This window comes from Anabrus simplex, chromosome 1 (genome assembly GCF_040414725.1).
Source record: "Anabrus simplex isolate iqAnaSimp1 chromosome 1, ASM4041472v1, whole genome shotgun sequence".
Lineage (NCBI taxonomy): Eukaryota > Metazoa > Arthropoda > Insecta > Orthoptera > Tettigoniidae > Anabrus > Anabrus simplex.
This window is the reverse complement of record NC_090265.1, coordinates 518042966-518062856: the sequence shown is the minus strand read 5'-3', so window position 1 is coordinate 518062856 and position 19891 is coordinate 518042966. Positions and strand designations below refer to the sequence as shown.

The 19891-nt window shown below is 39.5% G+C and overlaps 1 protein-coding gene across 1 annotated transcript in view; it reads right to left on the bottom strand.

Annotated features, from left to right (window-relative positions):
* The window catches only part of Snrk (SNF related kinase), a 194081-nt gene that overhangs the window by 42439 nt on the left and 131751 nt on the right, over positions 1–19891 (bottom strand). The window contains exons 4-6 of the mRNA XM_067135427.2: positions 13751–13892; positions 2476–2685; positions 2263–2394 (exon numbers count right to left, since the gene is read on the bottom strand). Coding sequence (XP_066991528.2) covers positions 2263–2394; positions 2476–2685; positions 13751–13892 — 484 coding nt within the window. The remainder of the gene's footprint in view (positions 1–2262; positions 2395–2475; positions 2686–13750; positions 13893–19891) is intronic.

Below are 19891 nucleotides of genomic sequence, written 5' to 3'. Positions count from 1 at the left end.
TCAAAGGTTCTAAAAGTGGACCTATATGAATTCTACATTCACTAGTTTTGGTCGCAAACCAGCATTCTGTTCCATATAATGCCAATGGACGTACACCAGTTTGGTAGATCTTCGGCTTCAGGTGGACAGCCATTCTGCGGTCACACAAAGTACCTGTGAGTTCCCTCCACTTTGATCACGTTGCTCTGACTCACGCTCTAACATCACCACTTATCTCTGCAGGTACGATCACAGATATCTGAACAAGTTAGCTTTCTGAAGATCTACATCATTAATTTGGGTGAAACAATCAGCATAAAGCTGTCAATGATTACAAATGGGTGACAAAGTAGGGCTCGTGGCCCTCTCTTACACTTAAACACTTAATAGATCTGAAAAGGTTTTCTTAACTTATCTCATTTCAGCTCTGGTTTTGAACATCATCAGTTCTCCCCTGTCCCTCTGCCTGGTTTAACGTCAGATCACTGGCCTTCTCGGCCTCTCCCATACCTTGCTAACATAAATTGGTCTGTAAGGATAGACAATTGAGAAGTTGCACTGCACTGCCATGTTGTGCATGGTGTAACTGCCACCTTACATAAGTTTAAAATGCAAAACTTTGTAAAAAATCAGCGTGGCAGGTGTAACATCCATGGTCAAAGAAAAGGACCGGATGGACACAATCCTTGTGTGCTCAAAGGGGTACAATGCTTATGGGGGAGGGGGGATAGAAAAAAAATTGGAGGCACTGATAAACTTTAACAGGATGACTGTGATGGGAAGTTTTTGCTGGCACATGAAAGATAAAGTAAAATCTTGCCTGCATTAAGGGAACACAGACCAAGTGATTATACCTGGAGAGTACTCCCATTTGCACTTCAACCACTTGATGTGTGCATTAATCAGCCTTTCAAAGCACACCTGAAATGATTAGACAATAAATGGATGGCAGGTAACACCCATACATGCACGCCAACTGGAAAAATCAAGAGACCCAACCTGGAGCCGATATTTTAAGTGGATACAGACCACGTGGGACCCGATTACAACTTATAGTTGAGAGTTTCAAGAAGTGTGGTAGGCCTATATCAAAAGCACTAAACAGTACAGAGACCAACTTCTTGTGAAGCGAGAAGAATGGGCATGATGGCAGCGGTGATGACGACGACAGGAATAATGACGACAGTATAAATGGAGATGAATGTTAGAAAAAGCACTTAAAGGTTCAATGACATTAACATATTTCATTAAGTGAAAAAAATTCATTGCTTGGGTGGGAAAAAAAAAGTGATTAATTAGTATAGGCCTTACAACAGAAGACACCACAAATAAGATAAAATTGAATACAAAACTCAAAAATACAAACCTCTGCTTTACCCTTACACAAAACCAACCAACAACACGCATATTTTCAACCGAGGAAAGGGCACAAAGATCAGAGCGTCTGAAGAAGTACTGGGAGGACCGCAAAGCCCGAACAATCCCTTCAAAGAAACCTGAATGATGGACTGACTAAAGCGATCCTATGCGGTCATAAAATAATAATAATAATAATAATAATAATAATAATAATAATAATAATAATAATAATAATAATCAGAAGAAGAAGAAGAAGAAGAAGAAGAAGAAGAAGAAGAAGAAGAAGAAGAAGAAGAAACGCATACCAGTATCTCTTATGTTGCAAAAAGTGGCACAGTTCCTAAATTCCAATTCCCCAGAGTTGCTCACGAGTATGGTAAAATTTTAATGCATGTAATGATAAACTTATATTTACCTAACAAAATTATGCGTGCAAAATATTTGGGACTTCAATTTTTTTCTCTGTTCTCTCTGCAAAACTGAGGGGGCATGGACTGTTCAAGGACAAAGTATATTCAGTAACTGCTTTGTACCAGAATTTAAGAAGAGTAAATATGAAGGGAAAAAATTTGGTCCAAAATCATTCAAGATAGCTTCTAACAATACCACAATTCAAACCACAGATATCTTAATGGTTCAGTTTCCATTTCTCTCTTTAAGTGAATTTATCAGCTTGAGTCTATTGATATATAATACACACAAGTGACCTAGAAATAATTAACTTACAGTATCTGAGCAGATGCAGTGCTGTCACTGCCTTTCATTTTCCCTCCCTTGCATTCATTTAAAAACACATTGCAAAATTCAATAAGAATCTACACTTAAGAAAAGTAAATGTTTGCAAAAGAAGACTCAAAAGTAGCACTGTTTAATCTTGAATTAGCAAGATAAAATAATAATTCAGTGAGCATGACAAGAACATACCCTGGAGCAAGAGGAGAGAGTTCTGGCCGCATCCTCTGCTGGGCCTGCTCCTGCCTGTGAGCTCGCAGCTTACGCTCAGCCAGCAGAAAGTATGTAGCTGTGATATGGTTGTATTCATTCTTGTCCAAAGCCCTACAGCAACACAGACACACACATTTACTATACAGTCAATGAGAGTCTCACACTAATCCATGTACAAGGCACTTCACTCACTCCAGGATCTCCTCTTTGGTGGCAATCTTTCCATTCACCATCTTCTGAATAATGAGCGCATGGTCCTCATCAGATACATGTTCACGAGATACCAAAGGAAGGAAGTCTGCTGGCTCAGCACTGGGATCCTCGCCAAGCCATGCATCAGCAGCAATTTCCTCCAGCGAGGCACGGCGCTCTGGCTCTCGGATCAGCATCCGTGCAATCAACCTGCACAGACATAATTCATATTACTTTATGACCTTCTGTGCAGTCTCCTAAAATGAGCATAATTATGAATTTTGAAGTAATTACTTGATTATAAACATGGTAATATAGCTTTTGGGTAGTGGCATACGGTGACATTTTTCAGAGGGTACTAACTGAAATGCATGCATCTGCATTGTGGAATAAGAAAAAAATCCATTCAAAGTCTTAAAAAATATCTTGCATTCATTTACAAAATTAACAAACAAGATGAAGTTAAGCCGATGTGCATAACAATGTACAAAATGTGATAGGAGACATCTTTTCTTCACTATTGCCTGCAGACCATTTAAGTGGCCAAAAAACATTGCCATCTCTTGAGCTACGAGCTTGTCCTCACATTAAAATTCAGAAAGGATTCTGAAGACTTGTTCGCTTATGCAGCAGCGGAGCGATCTTTCCTGAGGTCAGTGAAACCTAAAAAATATTTCCTGAATTTCGCCCTTTTATATAACGAATGGCAGTGGAACATTGCGATATTTTTGCAACATCTGAAGTTCTGTCAAGCATTATTACAACAAAAGGTGCATCTTTTATTTCTTGTTTTACTGTGTCTAGAATTACGACACTGACATTTTAAATAATATTGTTTGGGATTCAATTTGATGTGGCTTTAAATACCATATTTTCTCGCATAATTAATACCCTTGCATAATTTAAGCATCCCAATATTTTTGGGTCCAAAGTGGAGAAAAAGATATGTTCACATATTTGACGCACCCACTTCTTCAAACATCCATCATGGAGCTCTGGATGCGATTCGAAATAAAGATGTCAACTACTCAGGTGGCACCTTTCCTACTGCAAAACTAAGCATTCCAAATACCGGGCAACATGCTGTTATCAGCCGGTAGCAAATACCACTGCACCAGTGAGAGAATCAGCACACTAGTGACAGTCTGGTACAAAAGTATTTTATAAGTATTTCAGGTACGGGACATAAGTTTTCTGTGATCTCAAAATTGTTTGTTAGTCCACAGTGAGCAAGTATTCAAGTAATACTACATCATATAGCAAGATGCCTATCATAACCATTACAATTCCACTGTAACAGTACCATAGTGTAGACTAAAAGAGAGAGTGGTAGGTTATGAGTGACAAGATGCTCTTAAACCTAAACACTATCAATATCAACATCTATCTCCGTACATGTAGATGACATCTCGACGTCCATCCTGCCATCAAGAGATGGTGGGACTGATGCCCAGAACTTTGACGTATTTTGGGAGCGGGATTTCGTCCTACGAGGAGAGCGCGCAGGTTTAGGACCAGGCGTACCTGCCGGCTCTGACTCATACCCTCCAGATGGAGGGCATGATTTCCCCTTCACAGGAGAAGTGCGGGAGCGCCTGGTACGGTCGTTCCGCTTCTCCACCTTCGTTTCTTGTTTAGATGGGCTGGGAGATATTTTCCCAGCCCTGGTCGACGATGCCACCTCTGCCGGCGTAGGAACAGCCTTTGCCGACCTCTTTGTGGGGGAGACTTGGTCTTCCCCTCCTGTTGCACCAGCTTAGGAGTCGACTCTGAGCTATCATGCTGTAGTCTAGTGTACTGGCAGGTATATTCGTGGAATTAAACTTACGGCATCCTTCCTGGTAGGAAAGACCATGCAGGGTCTTGATCTCCTGGATCTTCTTCTCACTCAGATATGTTGGACAGTTCCGATCTTGAGGAGAATGAAGACCAGAGTAGTAAGTGCACCTGTACGGAGTTGTGCACTCTTCGTGCCGTGCCGTGCCGTGCCGTGCCGTAAGCTGCTCTTCCACATATACCACACACAGACTGATTTGAACAATGAGATACCATATGTCTGAATCTCTGGCATTGAAACCCATCACATAGGAGGCGGGATGTAGGCCGCACATCGCAATGATAAGGTGTTACCTTGACTTTCTCTGGTAACAGTGACAACTCCAAAGAGACAATGAAGGCACCAGTGGCGACGTCTAAACCAGTGACTTTGCGCGTAATGCGCTGGATGTGTGTCACACCAGGTTCTTCATGCCTTCCCTCAACTCATCGTCAATGTTCAAAATAAGGTCACCGAAGATGACTCCGCGAAACAGATTCAAGGATTTGTACTCCTCCACTCTGACGGGGATTTCGCTAAAGTGGTCACACTTAAGCAACTGATCGGCTTGCAGTGCTGTGCGAGTCTTCAAAAGCAAACTACTGTTGCGCATTTACTTGAGATCCTCAAGTTCGCCATAGACGCCTTCAATGTGTCTACAAAAAAGGATTTTACCAGCTTAAAATCGTGCCCATAGGTTCTGATAGCAACAAGAAACCAAGGGAAGCTGGATCCCATTCCTTCAAGCTGCACACGTTCCCATGGCATTTAACCCTGAAGGAACCCTGAATGTCGAAGACGTTGTGAAGCCACGCCCGAAATCATTCTCCCCGAATGCCACCAACTCCGATCAGGGGCCTCTGTATCCGAACCAAGCAGCCAAGGCAATACCCACCTGGTTGTAGCCGGTATTACCCAGGGTCCGATATTGGACGAATGCCTAATATGAAATGACAGGCAATGAGCACTAGGATTTCCTTCCTCCAATAATAATAATAATAATAATCGTATGGCCTCAGCTACCGTGTGCAGACATTTCAATTTGACGCCATCTGGCTGTCTGCTCGTCAATTTCGACGTTCCGTTTTTCTCTAGGCCCCCACTAGGTGGCAGACCGAGTAAACCGAAACTCTCTTGGGCGTCTATGGCTGAGATTTAATTAATTTGGTCGGGTAAACACCAAATGTGTCACCAGAGATGTTTTACATGCCGACATCGTACGACATGGAGTGTCGAATGGACTTTTTTCCGCCCTTGAAAAATCCGACTACCTCTGCCGGGTTTTAACCCGCTATCTTGGGATCCGGAGGCCGACACTCCAATCACCCGCAACAGCATGTACAGAGTAATAAATATAGAGAAAAAAATAAAAAACAATAATAATATGTCCTTCTGGCATTCGGCTGTGTGGGGACCTGCGGATACTACTGCACGGGTACATGGCACTCCCACCCGCAGGATTCCAGAGCAGTCACGAGCGGGCATTCGGGCGCCATCGTACACGTAAGAGACCCATCTTCGAGTAGCATGCACATCAAGAATTTTGAATTGGTCTACAACTAACCCTCAAAAAATAAAAAATAATGAGGGTACCGATGGCCACATGACCCTTTTAGTCGCCTTCTACAATAGGCAGGGATTGCCCATGAATGTATTCAACCCCTCCCATCCACAGGGGGTCCAACAAATATCAAACCACAACCTAGATCCGCGCCTAGGTCGCCCCCTTTAGTCGCCTCTTACGACAGGCAGGGGATAGCAGGGGTGTATTCTCCATCTGCGTCCCCCACCCACAGAGGGTTACGAAAATTGAAACAGGTACATCTTTTCAAGTATTGAGAATGTGTATTCTCCCAGGATGATGCTATAGTAAGTGAAATTGTATCAAGGTGCAACAAAGCTAATGCAGTGAGCTCACAGTTGCGATCAACAGTACAACGGAACCTCGGTTCTCCGTTTTTGGAGGGACCACGGAAAAAAAAAACGTACAATACGGGAAAACGGAAAATGCGGGAGCGAATGAACCATCAACAATTTGGCTAAACATTACAAAAATGAAATATGTATACTTATAATCTTACAAACGCCCCTAAACCAAACCAAAGTACAGCCCAATGGGCTTTCCGCCTACCAAGCGACCGCCCTGGGTCCGAAGGCATGCAGATTACGAGGTGACGCATGGTCAGTGTGATGAATCCTCTCGGTCGTTATTCCTGGCTCTCTAGACCGGGTTCACCATCTCACCATTAAATAGCTCCTCAATTAAAGGTAATCGTAGAATGAGTGAACCTGGAACCAGCCCTCATATCCAGGTGAAAATGCCTAGCCTGGCCGGTAATCGAACCCGGGCCCTCCAGGTGAGAGGCAGGCAAGTTAGACCGCGGGGCTGGCTTCAAACATTAATTACCGGTACGCGACTTAAAAATCTCGAAACTTTACATTCAGTTTTACCGGGGAAACTTTGTCAGTTTCCTCTGAAAACTTCGTCAAATTCCTATGAAAACTTCTTTCAGTTCAGCAACTTAGATCAGCCACTCTCTTCGAAAAATCTAATACCCGTAACACCAAGCCAAACAACAATCAACCACAAGTAGTTTTTAACCGAATCTAATAAAATAAAGCACATTAGATACAAAAGCGCCCAACATGATGGTAAAATATTTGTTTAAATGTTTTATATCTTCCATTGTAATTTGGTCACCGGTACACTGTTCGTAGTCAGTTTATGGAAATCTTGTACCATGTAAATTAGGCTTACATCGACTTTTAAAGGTTATGTTGAACTCGAGAATATGGTTTTGAATATACGTATCGATCCTCTAATTCACGAATTCATTATATTCGATTCTGCCCGTCACTAATTACAATCAAAATGGAAAAAAAAAATACCATTAACACTTCCAAAATTACGTATATTCACGACCTTGAGCTCAGCTGGAAAGCGCGATCGCTGGAAAAGTCGGTACGAGTGCAAAATCTTACAAAATTTTTAAATGTAATGTGCGCCGGTTTTTACAACATTTTAATACAAAAACGTGAAATTCCCAGTCTTATATTAGGACGAAAACAGTAATAGGCAGTCCCAAAACCTCCATGGCTTTATGTATATAAGGTGCAACATCTGTTCTGGTCTCGATAACACAATCGTGTATGTACGATAGGCCTAATATTAAAATGCTAAATTTGTGTTATTTAGAAGAAGGAGAAGTTTCGATTCCTGCCTGAAACCCCAGTGATTATACAGTGCCCTGAGGGAAATGCTGAAAACCTGTTCGGCATACACTCGAAAAAAGTAAAAAATAAACATCTAACCCTGGACATAATGTAGACGTTTTGCAAGTATGAATATTTGATGAAACTCGTTCCATCTTCAAATAGAGACGTTGAAATGCGCTCTGTCTCCTTCCAATTGTTGTGGGCACACTCTGCTTTATGATTTCTGAGGATTCTCTAAACAATACCACCTGAATGCGATGGTAAGATGATCCCTTATGCAAGTTCACCGCCGATCATTTTTCCAGTATAGTATTCAAATTACTGCAATGACAGGACGTCAACATCAAGATCCGTAAGTATGCCGTAGCTGTCCTTTCGTAAGATGCAGTTTCATGAAAAACGTGTGATGCAGGATTTAGCGTTGATGCGACTGAAATTTATGGACGGTGGATCCGAGAAATCATTTCTTCGAGGAACGGATAATGCAGGATTTTTACAATGTAATTTAATTAGAATGCTCGCGGAACCACACAGTTTGAACGAATAATACGGGAAAACATAGTTTCCGGGAACGTATAATCGAGGTTCTACTGTATTCTGTAAGAAGGAAGTCAGCTCCCAGACTAAACCATCGTTACAATGGTCTGTTTTCAGATCAACTTTGCTGTATGAGAGATAAAGCCGGGTGGACTCAGGATATCTTATTCATGAAAGTATCAAGAATGATTGCTGATGTGAACATATGGGAACAATGACAGGAGGGCACTCAGAATAAGGAGAGAAAGGCTGTAAGGAATGAACTTGATGGATTAAGATGTATGCATAAAATGGCTTTGGTGGTGGGGTCATGTGAGGAAAATGGAGGAGGATAAGTTATCTACGACAATAATGGACTCAGTCATGGAGGGTAAGAGAAGTAGAGGGAGACTCAAGACGATAATGACTACACTCAGCTTATAATGATATAAAGAGGTAAAGAACTAAATGAGGTTACAGAGTTAGTAATAAATAGAGGCTTGTGGAAGCGTGTAGTTGATTTACAGAGCCTTGCAGAATGAACGGTGAAATTCATAAGTCTATAATGAATACGTATGTATGTATGTATGTATGTATGTATGTATGTATGTACGTACGTATGTATGCATGTATGAATTGATTATTTTAACCACGATGGTTCAATCTTGTCCGTATTGACTTATATTCAATTTCTATGAAACACTTTTCGCCTTGTAAATATTTTACATTTTATTATAATTATCTACCATACGTTTCAAGAGCTCAACTGCTCTCTTCCTCAGCAGTTCAAACACATCAAACAAAATCAAGTCAAGTCGTCCAAGGATTACAGTCTATGAATTTCATGTTAAATCCATAATGGCGGTTGAACTTCTTACAAAATTGTACAAAAACTATTTTAATCCTCCTAGTCAATATTATATATTTTACGTACAATTAAGACGAAACTTCACACATAATTAGACATGTTTTGACCCAGCATTGGGTCATCCTCAGTAAGACATATATGATGAATGAAAAACATATGAAACACACAAAATGAAATGTTAGTTTTTTTTTTTTTTTTTAAAGCATGATGAAAGTTTTAAAAACTGTGAAATGTTGATAGTTAGAACAGTCTTGAGCAGGAGTTCTTTTTGTTTCAATGTTTCTGTTGTCCTTTGGTGTGGCTCAACTGGTATCTGTATACTGTTGCCTTAGTTGTTGTGTTCCGACATGGGCTGATACACATAAGCATTACTGAAGTTGAACCGTCTGATTTTTAGTCAGTAAAATGGATAATACATATCGAATTAAGGCTGAAAAATGGTGACTAACAGGAACAACATTTAGATTAAGTTATGAAGAACGAAAATTAACTTACGGTACATGGCCCGCTTGTATCACCCATGTTCTCTGACTATGGATTCCAGCTCTCGACTGACTTGCTCCTGCAGTCAAGGTGCAAGACGTGTTGCTTCAAAGAAGTGCAGTGGGGAAATGGGGCGGGGCTTGTGGGAGTTTGGGAGTGTGCGGAATAATGGGCGCGGTGATTGACACCGAGTGTAATAATTGTGAGTTCTTATGTTCCTGGCCATCAGATGATATACAGTAGATGTTGATTCCCATAGGGAACCTGAAATATTTGTCCCAAATTAGTAAATGGACATAATCACCAATGCCCTAAGAAAACAGAACCTAAAAATTGCTTTCAAAACCAGCAACACTAATGGAAGAATATTATTTAACTCTTACACAGTACATACTAGCAATACATACACAAATTCTGGGACATAAAAATTGGAATGTCAGGGATGCGGGTCAAGTTACATCGAACAAACTAGTAGGAACTTACTCATAATATATACAGAACATTGCAACACTTCAAAATATAATCGTTTCTCTGCCATGAGTAACCATCACAAAGACTATAATCACAATTATACTACAATAGATCAAGATCTAAAAATTCTACAACATGAACAAAAAGGTCCACTACTCAACATTTTAGAGAATTTTTACATCAGTATGGATCAATATAAGAACCCAGCCCTCAACTTAGAGACAAATGAAAAAAAGAAAATATGGGAAATTTTATTCCAATCATTTGGAGTAAAAAACAGGAACATAAGAACTTACAATTATTACACTCTGTTTCAATCACCGCCCCCATTATTCCGCACAGTCCCATTCTCCCGCAAACTCCGCCCCATTTCCCCACTCCACTTCCTTGCAGCAACACGTCTTGCAGGAGCAAGTCAGTCGAGAGCTGGACTCCGCAGTCGGAGAACACGGGTGATACAAGCGGGCCGCGTAACGTAAGTTAATTTTCGTTCTTCACAGCTTAATCTAAATGTTGTTCCTGTTAGTCATCATTTTTCAACCTAATTTCGATATGTATTATCCATTTTACAGACTAAAAATCAGACAGTACTTCAATAATGCTTATGTATCTCAACCCATGTCGGAACACAACAACTAAGCCAACAGTATACAGATACCAGTTGAGCCACATCAAAGGACAACAAAAACATTGAAACAGAAAGACTCCGCTCAAGACTGTTTTAACGATCAACATTTCACAGTTTTTTAATGAGCAATATATTCCCTTAATCTTTAGGGATATCTACTTTTAACTTTCATCATACTTTTTAAAAACTTTTTAACTAACATTTTATTTTGTGTGTTTCCTATGTTTTTAATTCATCATGTCTTACTGAGGATGATCCAATGCAGGGTCGAAACATGTCTATTTATGTCTACTTATGTGTGAAGTTTCGTCTTAATTGGACGTAAAATATATAGTATTGACTAGACCTAAAGGAATACCTAGAATTGGTGGAAAACATATATGACAGGTTGATACAGGTCAGATTGAGACTTGAAATTGGTGTTACAGATATAATTCAAGGGTATACTCTGCAAACAGGAAATACAGATATGGATCTACAGGAATACCTTGAATATCTGGAAGGCCATATACAGGACAAACAAGTTGTGATCATAGGAGACATGAATGCTCAAGTAGGTCAGGAAAGAAAAGGAGATGAAGAGATTATAGGACCATTTGGATATGGGATGAGAAACAAGGCTAGAGATATTTTGGTAGACTTTTGTAGAAGAAATTAGCTGATCATTGGTAACACATGGTTTCGAAAGAAAAACAGTCAAAAGATAACAGTCAGTCGGGATAAAAAAATCAAAACTCAGATAGATTACATTTTGGTCGAGAAAGGTAACAGGAAAATGTTGGTAGATGTAACAGCCCTCCCAAGTGAATCTTTTGAAGATCACAGAGTTGTGATAGCTAAGTCAGAGATGGGAAAGATACAAAAGATGACTGAGATTAGGCAGATAAGGCTAAGGGTGTGAAAATTGCAGGATAAGGAAATAAATGAAGAGTTTCAGACACACATTAAAACAAGTATACCTATGGAAGACATCGGAAGGGTCGAAGAAGAATGGGCGTACTTTAAAACAGTCATGGTAGAGTCTGCAGAAAAGACCCGTGGAAGAGTATTAGGAAGGAAGAAAGATCAAAAAACGCTCTGATGGAATGACAGGGTAAAAGATATAGTTAAACGGAAGAAACAAGCTTGGGAAAGATGGCTGAGAAACAGAACAGCAGAATGCAAAACAGAATACAGGCACTGCAAGAAGGAGTGCTCCAAGGAGGTTCAAGAAGAGAAAAAGAAATGCCGGCAAAAATTCACTGAATCTCTGCAAGAAGATACAACCGGAAGCAAAAAGATCTTATTCCAGTGGGTAAAAAAGAAGAAAAACCCAGGTGAAGGTGCTAAATTCATCAAAAATGAACAGGAGGAAGTGATAACACAGAAGCAGATATATTGCAGAGGTGGAAAAAATACTTTGAACAGCTTTACAACATGCAAAATACCTTGGTACAAGAGGAAATCAAAGAACCAGATTTAGTGCAGATGGAAGATAAGAAAAACGAGGTGTCCATGGCAGAGATTGAGTGGGCCACTAAAAGAATGAAACGAGGCAAGGCAGTTGGAATTGACGAGGTCACCATAGAAATGATAATTGCAGCAGTAGCTGTTGGTCTACAGTGGTTGTGGGTATAGACTCTTCAGAGTAATATGAAGAGAAAAGACTGTTCCAAAAGAGTGGACGAAAGGTGTCATTATACCAATTTTCAAGAAAGGAGACAAGAAGCAATGTGAAAATTACAGAGGGGTGACACTGATACCTCATACAGCTAAGATCCTTGAAAGAATCTTTGATAAACGAATAAGAGAGAGTAGGGGAAAAATTGGCAGAACACCAGTATGGATTCAGAAGAGGCAGGTCCACATCTGACCCAATATTTACATTGCGTCAAATGATGGAAAGGTATTGGGAATATGGAAAGGACACGGCAGTAACGTATCTAGATATTGAAAAGGCATATGACAGTGTCCCAAGGAATTTGGTGTGGAAAACACTGACAGAGGCACAAATTGGGAATGAAACAATGCAGATGGTAATAGCATTGTATCACAATTGCAAAAGCTGTGTTAGAACCAAAGTGGGTCAAACTGAATGGTTCAGAGTTGAGACAGGTTTAAGACAGGGAAGTGTATTGTCTCCCTTACTCTTCATTATCATCACAGATAGAATTCTACATAATATCAAGGAGAAAATGATGGGCGAGCAAGTAAAGTCTATGCTCTTTGCTGATGACATTGTAGTTTGGGGAGATAACGAAGAAAAAGTACAGACACAAGTTGATTTATGGAATGAGGAGATGAGAAATTTTAGTATGAAGATTAGTATTGTGAAAAGCAAGACTTTGATCATGACGAGAGGTAACAGAAGATCCAGGGGAGTGATAAAAATAGGAAATGAGCCTCTTGACGTAGTGGAATATTTTTAATATTTGGGCAGCATGATGTCACAAGATGGAAATTTGGATGGAGAAATTGATTTATGAATACAGCAGTCTGCAAGTTTCTACCAGGGTGCAAGAGACATTGTATGGAACAAAGATGTGCCAATGAAGTGCAAGAAGGTTTTATACTCGTCCTTTTAGAAACCTATACTGACCTATGCTTCAGCAGCCTGGATGTTGACTAGGCGGAACCAAAGTAAGATACAAGCAGCTGAAATGAGATTCATGAAGAGCATACAGGATAGACAAGATAGAATACAAAATGAGGAAGTAAGGAGAAGTGTGGGAGTGTGTAAACTTCAAGAAGAGATTGATATAGCAAAACTAAAATGGTTTAGACACATGATGAGAATGCCAGGAGAGAGAATACCAAAGAGAACATTCATGGATACAGAGACTGGAAAGAGGCCTACAGGACGGCCTAGAATGAGATGGAGGAGCTCTGTTGTGGACTGTATTGCAAATAGAGGAGTCGATAGCAATAAAGTACTAGAAGAGGAATGGTGGAAAGATCGAGTAAGGTGGAGGGAGGGATTTGGTACACTACCCTACCCAGAGAGAATCTGGAAAAGGGAATGGACGAAGAAGAGGAGGATTAAAATAGTTTTTGTACAAATTTGTAAGAAGTCCAAGGATTATCCAAATTTAACTTCAAAATTCATCTCTGTATCTGTTACACGGTAGAATATAGTATATTTAACCTGTCAAAATACCCTGGAACTGTAAGTACAATTTTAGCTCTTGCAAACAACACTTAAACAAAACAGAGCTGCCGGGAATAAAACTTTTCAATGGAATACAGATTTAACTTACTACCATAAAATAATTTAATAACATGAATATATGTCAGATACCTCTTGCAGGCATCAGAGACATGCATGGGGATGGTGTACTTGCAGTCCATGATCATAGTGAGGGTCTCACTGTCATTAGCCTCCTGGAAGGGTGCCTGCCCACACACCAGCATGTAGAGGATAACTCCCAGGGACCACACGTCTAGAACATATCAGACAAATCAGTCCAATACAGAGAGCAGTGAATTACTACATAAATTTAAAGAAAAGAAAGAAAAATCTATTTCTTTAAACTTAAATCTGGACTATGAGCAATTATCTTTTCTAATTTTAGTTCCAATGATTGTTAAAGCAGTTTGAAAGGCACTGAAATGATAGAGATCACTACAACCATCTGAGAAAGGAAGAAAAGAATAACCTAGGTGAAATATTTTGAATAACCTTTTATTCTGCAAAAGAAGCTCTAAGGATCATTTTTCACATTCCGAACTGAAGTATTTACAAACATTTCACAACTAATGATATGACACTTTGTTCTATACTCAATCATATACAGATAGAAAGGACGAACAAGAGAACACACATACTGCCATTAACTTGATTTAACACACTTGTTTGTTCCTTTCCAATACTTTATTCAATATATATAAAATTATTATAACATCTGTAAACTTCAAATTCTTGTCTCATACTGTGTATTTATCTAAAATAGGTTCTGTTCATCAATTTTTGTCTGTTGACATAACAGGAAAACAGCTACAAAATTTCTCGTAACTCTGTATTTAGGTTCCAACGTTACCTGGGTGAGCACTATGCTATATACGCAGGTTGATTCAGAAATCATGGCAACCATTTTCTTTTCTCTCAAAATAACTTAAACACAGGAAATGTACAAAGTAAATTTGGAAGTATATGAGAAAGACTTTTTAAAAGTGACACTACATAAGGTAGGGATGCAGGAATCTCTGATAACGTAAAAGGACAAAAGAGGACATTTTGAAATCAGTGCTTTATTTGTTTTATTGCTGTATAACCTGTATACAATCATTTGTACATATCGTACAAGCTGTCCAACATCCTTCCAAGTAGTCTCCTAGGCTGTCCATGGTTCGTTGCCATCGATAAAGAAAACTGATATACCATCTGCTGCTTAAAATTCATCAATTTGCACTGTCTCATGTCGAAATGCTTTTACAATGTCTTATTTTTTTTTGGCAAATCGCTCCCCGCACAATGCCTACTTCACTTTGCGAATAAGATAGAAGTCGCACAAGCTATGTACGAATGCTGCTCAACTTTGGTTACTTCCATTCTGTACTGCTGTCATCAGACAAGTGACGTAGGGAGAGTTATCACAGCTAGAATGATGCACCCATACCCCATCCACTGCCAACATTACAAAGTTCATAAACATACCTTTAATTGTATACATTATATGTTCGGTGTTGGCTCATTTTCAGGAAATAAAACATTGTTGCCATTACTTCTGAATCAACCCTCATATACCTATAAATCTATTTACTTTATTGAGCACAAAAAAGTACTACTAGTAAAAGTAGAATTCACTGTTATTATTATACAAGAAAGATTATTATGACACAAGTTTCCATAGTTCTAAAAAGATGGACCATAGCCTATTTTGTCATCGATGGAATATATTACTCTAATAATAATAATAATAATAATAATAATAATAATAATAATAATAATAATAATCCACCAGCTTCCTGGTCTGCGTCTGATACCTTGTGGGTGCAGTGGCAATACCAAGCTCCAAGAACTAACAATCCCTGGTTCTAAGTATCCAGAATTGCTGGATCTCCTATTACAACTCAAACATGATTCGTGAGCGTAGTAATAACATTACCCCAGGTGGCAACCAATCCATCCGTTGCATTGAGACGGCAACCAGGCTATTGAATTCTGGGGAGCCTGGACGACCATTAAAACATGGGAGAGAGCCTGGACGACCATGAAAACATGGGAGAGAGCCTGAGCTCTCTGGTAAACTATACCACAAAACCCTCACATACATTCGTACATTCAATATCAACACTTTGATTCAACCAGGAAAATTACTAAATTTAGTCACAGAACTTGATCGGCAAAAAATTATTATCCTTGCCCTGCAGGAAACTCTATTCACTGATGATGCCACCTTGGATTATGGAAATGATCATATATTCAAGAGTAAAACAGACCAAAAGATTCTAAAAAGGACCATTTTATTTGGTATGAGCTTCATAGTACAAAAAAAGTATACTGATCTCGAACCAAGAACTCCATCAACAATTGCCTAATGACCATGAGGATTCACTGTGCCTATAAAATAATATACATTAATAAATGCAAATGCCCCTACAAATATAGACAACAAGAAGAACCCCCGAAACGTGGACAAATTAATGTCAATAATTCCAAAGGATGACGTCAAAATTTTCTTAGGTGATTTCAATGTACAAACCGGCCGAGAAAAGGAACATAGGAAAACCGTCGGACTCTACCCGGCGCACAAATTTACCAACAAAAACGGTTCAAGACTCATTGAACTATGTCAACGGTGCAACCTTAAAATCATGTCCACATCCTTCAGGGAGCATCCCAAAAAACAAAAAAACCTGGAGGTCCTCCTATGAATCCATTGGCGAATTTCAGTTTGATCATGTAGCTATCTCACAACCACTACAGAAAGAGGTACACAATGTACAAGTGAGAAGCGGAGCAAACATGCACTCTCATCACTATCTGACAAGAGTTAAAATAAAATTTACTCCAAGAAAATACCACCCCAAGAAAATCCAACAAAAGAAATTTGATATAAAAAGGATTCCTGTTACCGATCTAAAAGCAGCATGGGAAAATCAACCAGCGAAAACATGGGAAGAATTCCACACCAAAATCATACAGAAGGCACGAGAAATGGTACCCTTATAAAGGAATTCAAAACACCCCTGGTGGAACTCAACATGCGACCTTACCGAGCTTGATAGCTGCAGTCGCTTAAGTGTGGCCAGTATCCAGTAATCGGGAGATAGTGGGTTCGAGCCCCACTGTCGGCTGCCCTGAAGATGGTTTTCCATGGTTTCCCATTTTCACACCAGGCAAATGCCGGGGGCTGTACCTAATTAAGGCCATGGCCGCTTCCTTCCAATTCCTAGGCCTCTCCTATCCCATCGTCGCCATAAGATATATCTTTGTTGGTGCGACGTAAAGCAAAAAAAAAAAAAAAAAGCGACCAAGCCCTATAAATAAGAAAATCTGCATTTCAGAAATACAACAGTAGAAAATCTCAGAAAACTCAAAAAGAATTTTATGAGAGAAGTTAACAAGTATCCGAAACCATCGGGCAAGAAAAAAGAAAGCACCTGAAAGAACAACTGGACTCAATTGAAGAAAACTTTAGAAACCACAAAACAAGGGATTTTTACAGAATGGTCACAGAAAAAATCCAAGGATACATTCCACAGAACTTATGTTTCAGGAAACAAGACGGAAATTGGCGCTTACTAACAATACTTGCACGATACTTCTCAGAACTTCTTAACTGCCCCGGAACCCACTGAAAGGTTTCTTGAAGAAGCATCCAATTTCACTCACCCAGAATCACCTCCACCAAACCAGGAAGAAATTCAGAACCACATTAAACAACTAAAGAACAGAACCTCAGGAAGAGATGGAATTGTTGCAGAATTCCTAAAAAATCTGGTCCAAATTCACTCAAAGAACTTACAGAAATCATACAGAAAATCTGGAAAAACGAGAAACTTCCCGAAGACTGGAAATGTAATACCAATATAAAAAATTCCCTATGTGAATCAACATCTATATCGACCGGAAATGTGCCTTGATTCACCCACTTCATAAAAAAGGAGACAAAACAACTATAGAGGAATCTCCCTCCTTGAGGTCGGCTACAAAATTTTGTCTGCATGCCTGTTGAAAAGAATGCAAGAACAACTCAAGCATAAGATTGGTGAATATCAAGCTGGGTTCCACCCTCACAGATCATGGACTGAACAGATCTTCAATCTTAAAACCACTCTAAAATTCAGGGCCCTCAGAAACCTCCCAGTCATCTGTACCTTCGTAGATTTCAAGAAGGCTTATGATTCAATCGATCGTCAATCTCTGCTCAGCATCCTGAAAGAACAGGGACTACATTCTAAAATGCTAATCTTGACCAAACAGACTCTAACTGACACGAAGTCAAGAGTGAACTTCATGGGAGAAATCTCAGATGAATTCCTGATAAAAAATGGTGGCCGGCACAGAGATGGATTGTCACCCCTCCTCTTCAACCTCGTCCTAGATAAGGTGATGAGAGAATGGGTAAAAGAACTAAAAGCGCAAAATAGCTGGAACCCAGTAAACATTGGGACACCAAAAAAAACCTTGAAATTCCATGCTTAGCCTTCACGGATGACCTGGCCTTTTGTCCAGCGATGAAGTCCCAGCGATAAAGCAAGTTTAAATTCTCCAAGAATGTGCCAAAAAGATCGGACTTCATATCTCCTTCCAGAAAACTGAATTTTTCTGTTCAAAACTAGACATCCATAGTCTCAATACAAAATATGGACAAATCAATAGAGTCCCTCACTTCAAATACCTGGGCCAAATCCTCGAACCAACTGGACAAGAAAAAATAGCCCAAAACAACCGTGTCCAAAAACTCAGAAGAGCATATGGAAGAACAAGAGAAATCTACAACAAAAATATGTATGTCTCTCCACATTAAGATTAAACAATACTCTAATCAAACATGAGGCCTTATATGGAGGGGAAACTCTAATGTTTCATAAAAAGGGCGAGCTCGAAAATATCCTAAAATAAAGGAGAAAAATCATGAGCAAAATTTTAGGACCAAGACACACGCAATCTAATTTTGTGGCAGACCTCAGGAAAAGGAGAATAACATTTTATGGACATGTTAAGAGGTTTCCAGAAACTTGACTAACCCACCAAATTCTTGAAAGAGTTGATAAACTGAAGAATTTCCCTTGGACACAACAAACAAAAGCAGACATGAAGAACACACAAATTCAACCTGAAGAAATTTTGAATCGAAATATACAGTATATAGAAAGAAAATTGACAAGTGGAAAGTTAGTCCAGAGAATGAAGTACCAAAAAGAGCAGGTACCAAGTGGACGGAAGAAAGAAAGAAAGTATCTTTAGTGAACAGATGAAAGCATCCTGGATCCTCCGCAAACAAAATCATAAATAATGTTTCGTATGTTCCGAAAGAGACCATTCACGCATATTAATAATAATAACAAGAACATGAATAATAAGAATTAAATTCTACCAATTATTGAATTGTCTGTCTGTTAGGTCATCAGCCCAGAGGTTGGTTGGATCCTCAAATAGCACCACCAAAAGTTATGCAGTTATAAGGAAACCGCAAAAACCAATGGCAGCACCAAAATGAGGCATACTAGGCAAGACGAGGAGTGAGGTAGTTTGCCATTGCTTTCCTCACTGGGTCAGAAAGTGCTATTGCAGCACGACTGACCCTATGAGCAACACCTTTCATAACACTCAGATGCACTAGTCGTGCTCAATGTCATTACTCAACACCACCCATACCCCAGCAGCTTCCATATTGTCACAGCCATGGATGAGACTGGGACTTCGGTGGAAGCTACACTTTACTCTGGCCTGTGCCAAGAGATGGATACAAAAGTACTATTGAATTATAATTCATTATACTCACATCACTGGTGATCGACTGATGGCTTGGCAACACAGCCCACATCACTCAAAGTAACACTCTCCTTCACATTCCAGTCATCGCCCAATCAGTCACACAGTGAGAAAGAGCTAGGTATACAAGTTCGCACTATCATACCTGGTGTTTACAACATTAAGTTAATCAATTATCTTGTCTGTATGATGCATATGCACGGGCCTATACTACGTACTAAATTGAAAATGAAAATAGGCCTACTGCATTTCAAGCTAAAATTATTGTCTGAGTTTAATCTAACAGGTGAACATTCACAATGGCCTGATTACAATGTACGATAATTGAAATCCATACGCCACCTTTCCATTACAGTACTTTGTTGTTTGTACATGATGTTTTAATTTTGGTATGGGCCTACCCAACTGCTTCACTTTCAGTTCATCATCTTAAGACAATGTAGATTCCCGAGAACACCTACCAAATTCATAATGTAAAGCACATACAAATCACACTGC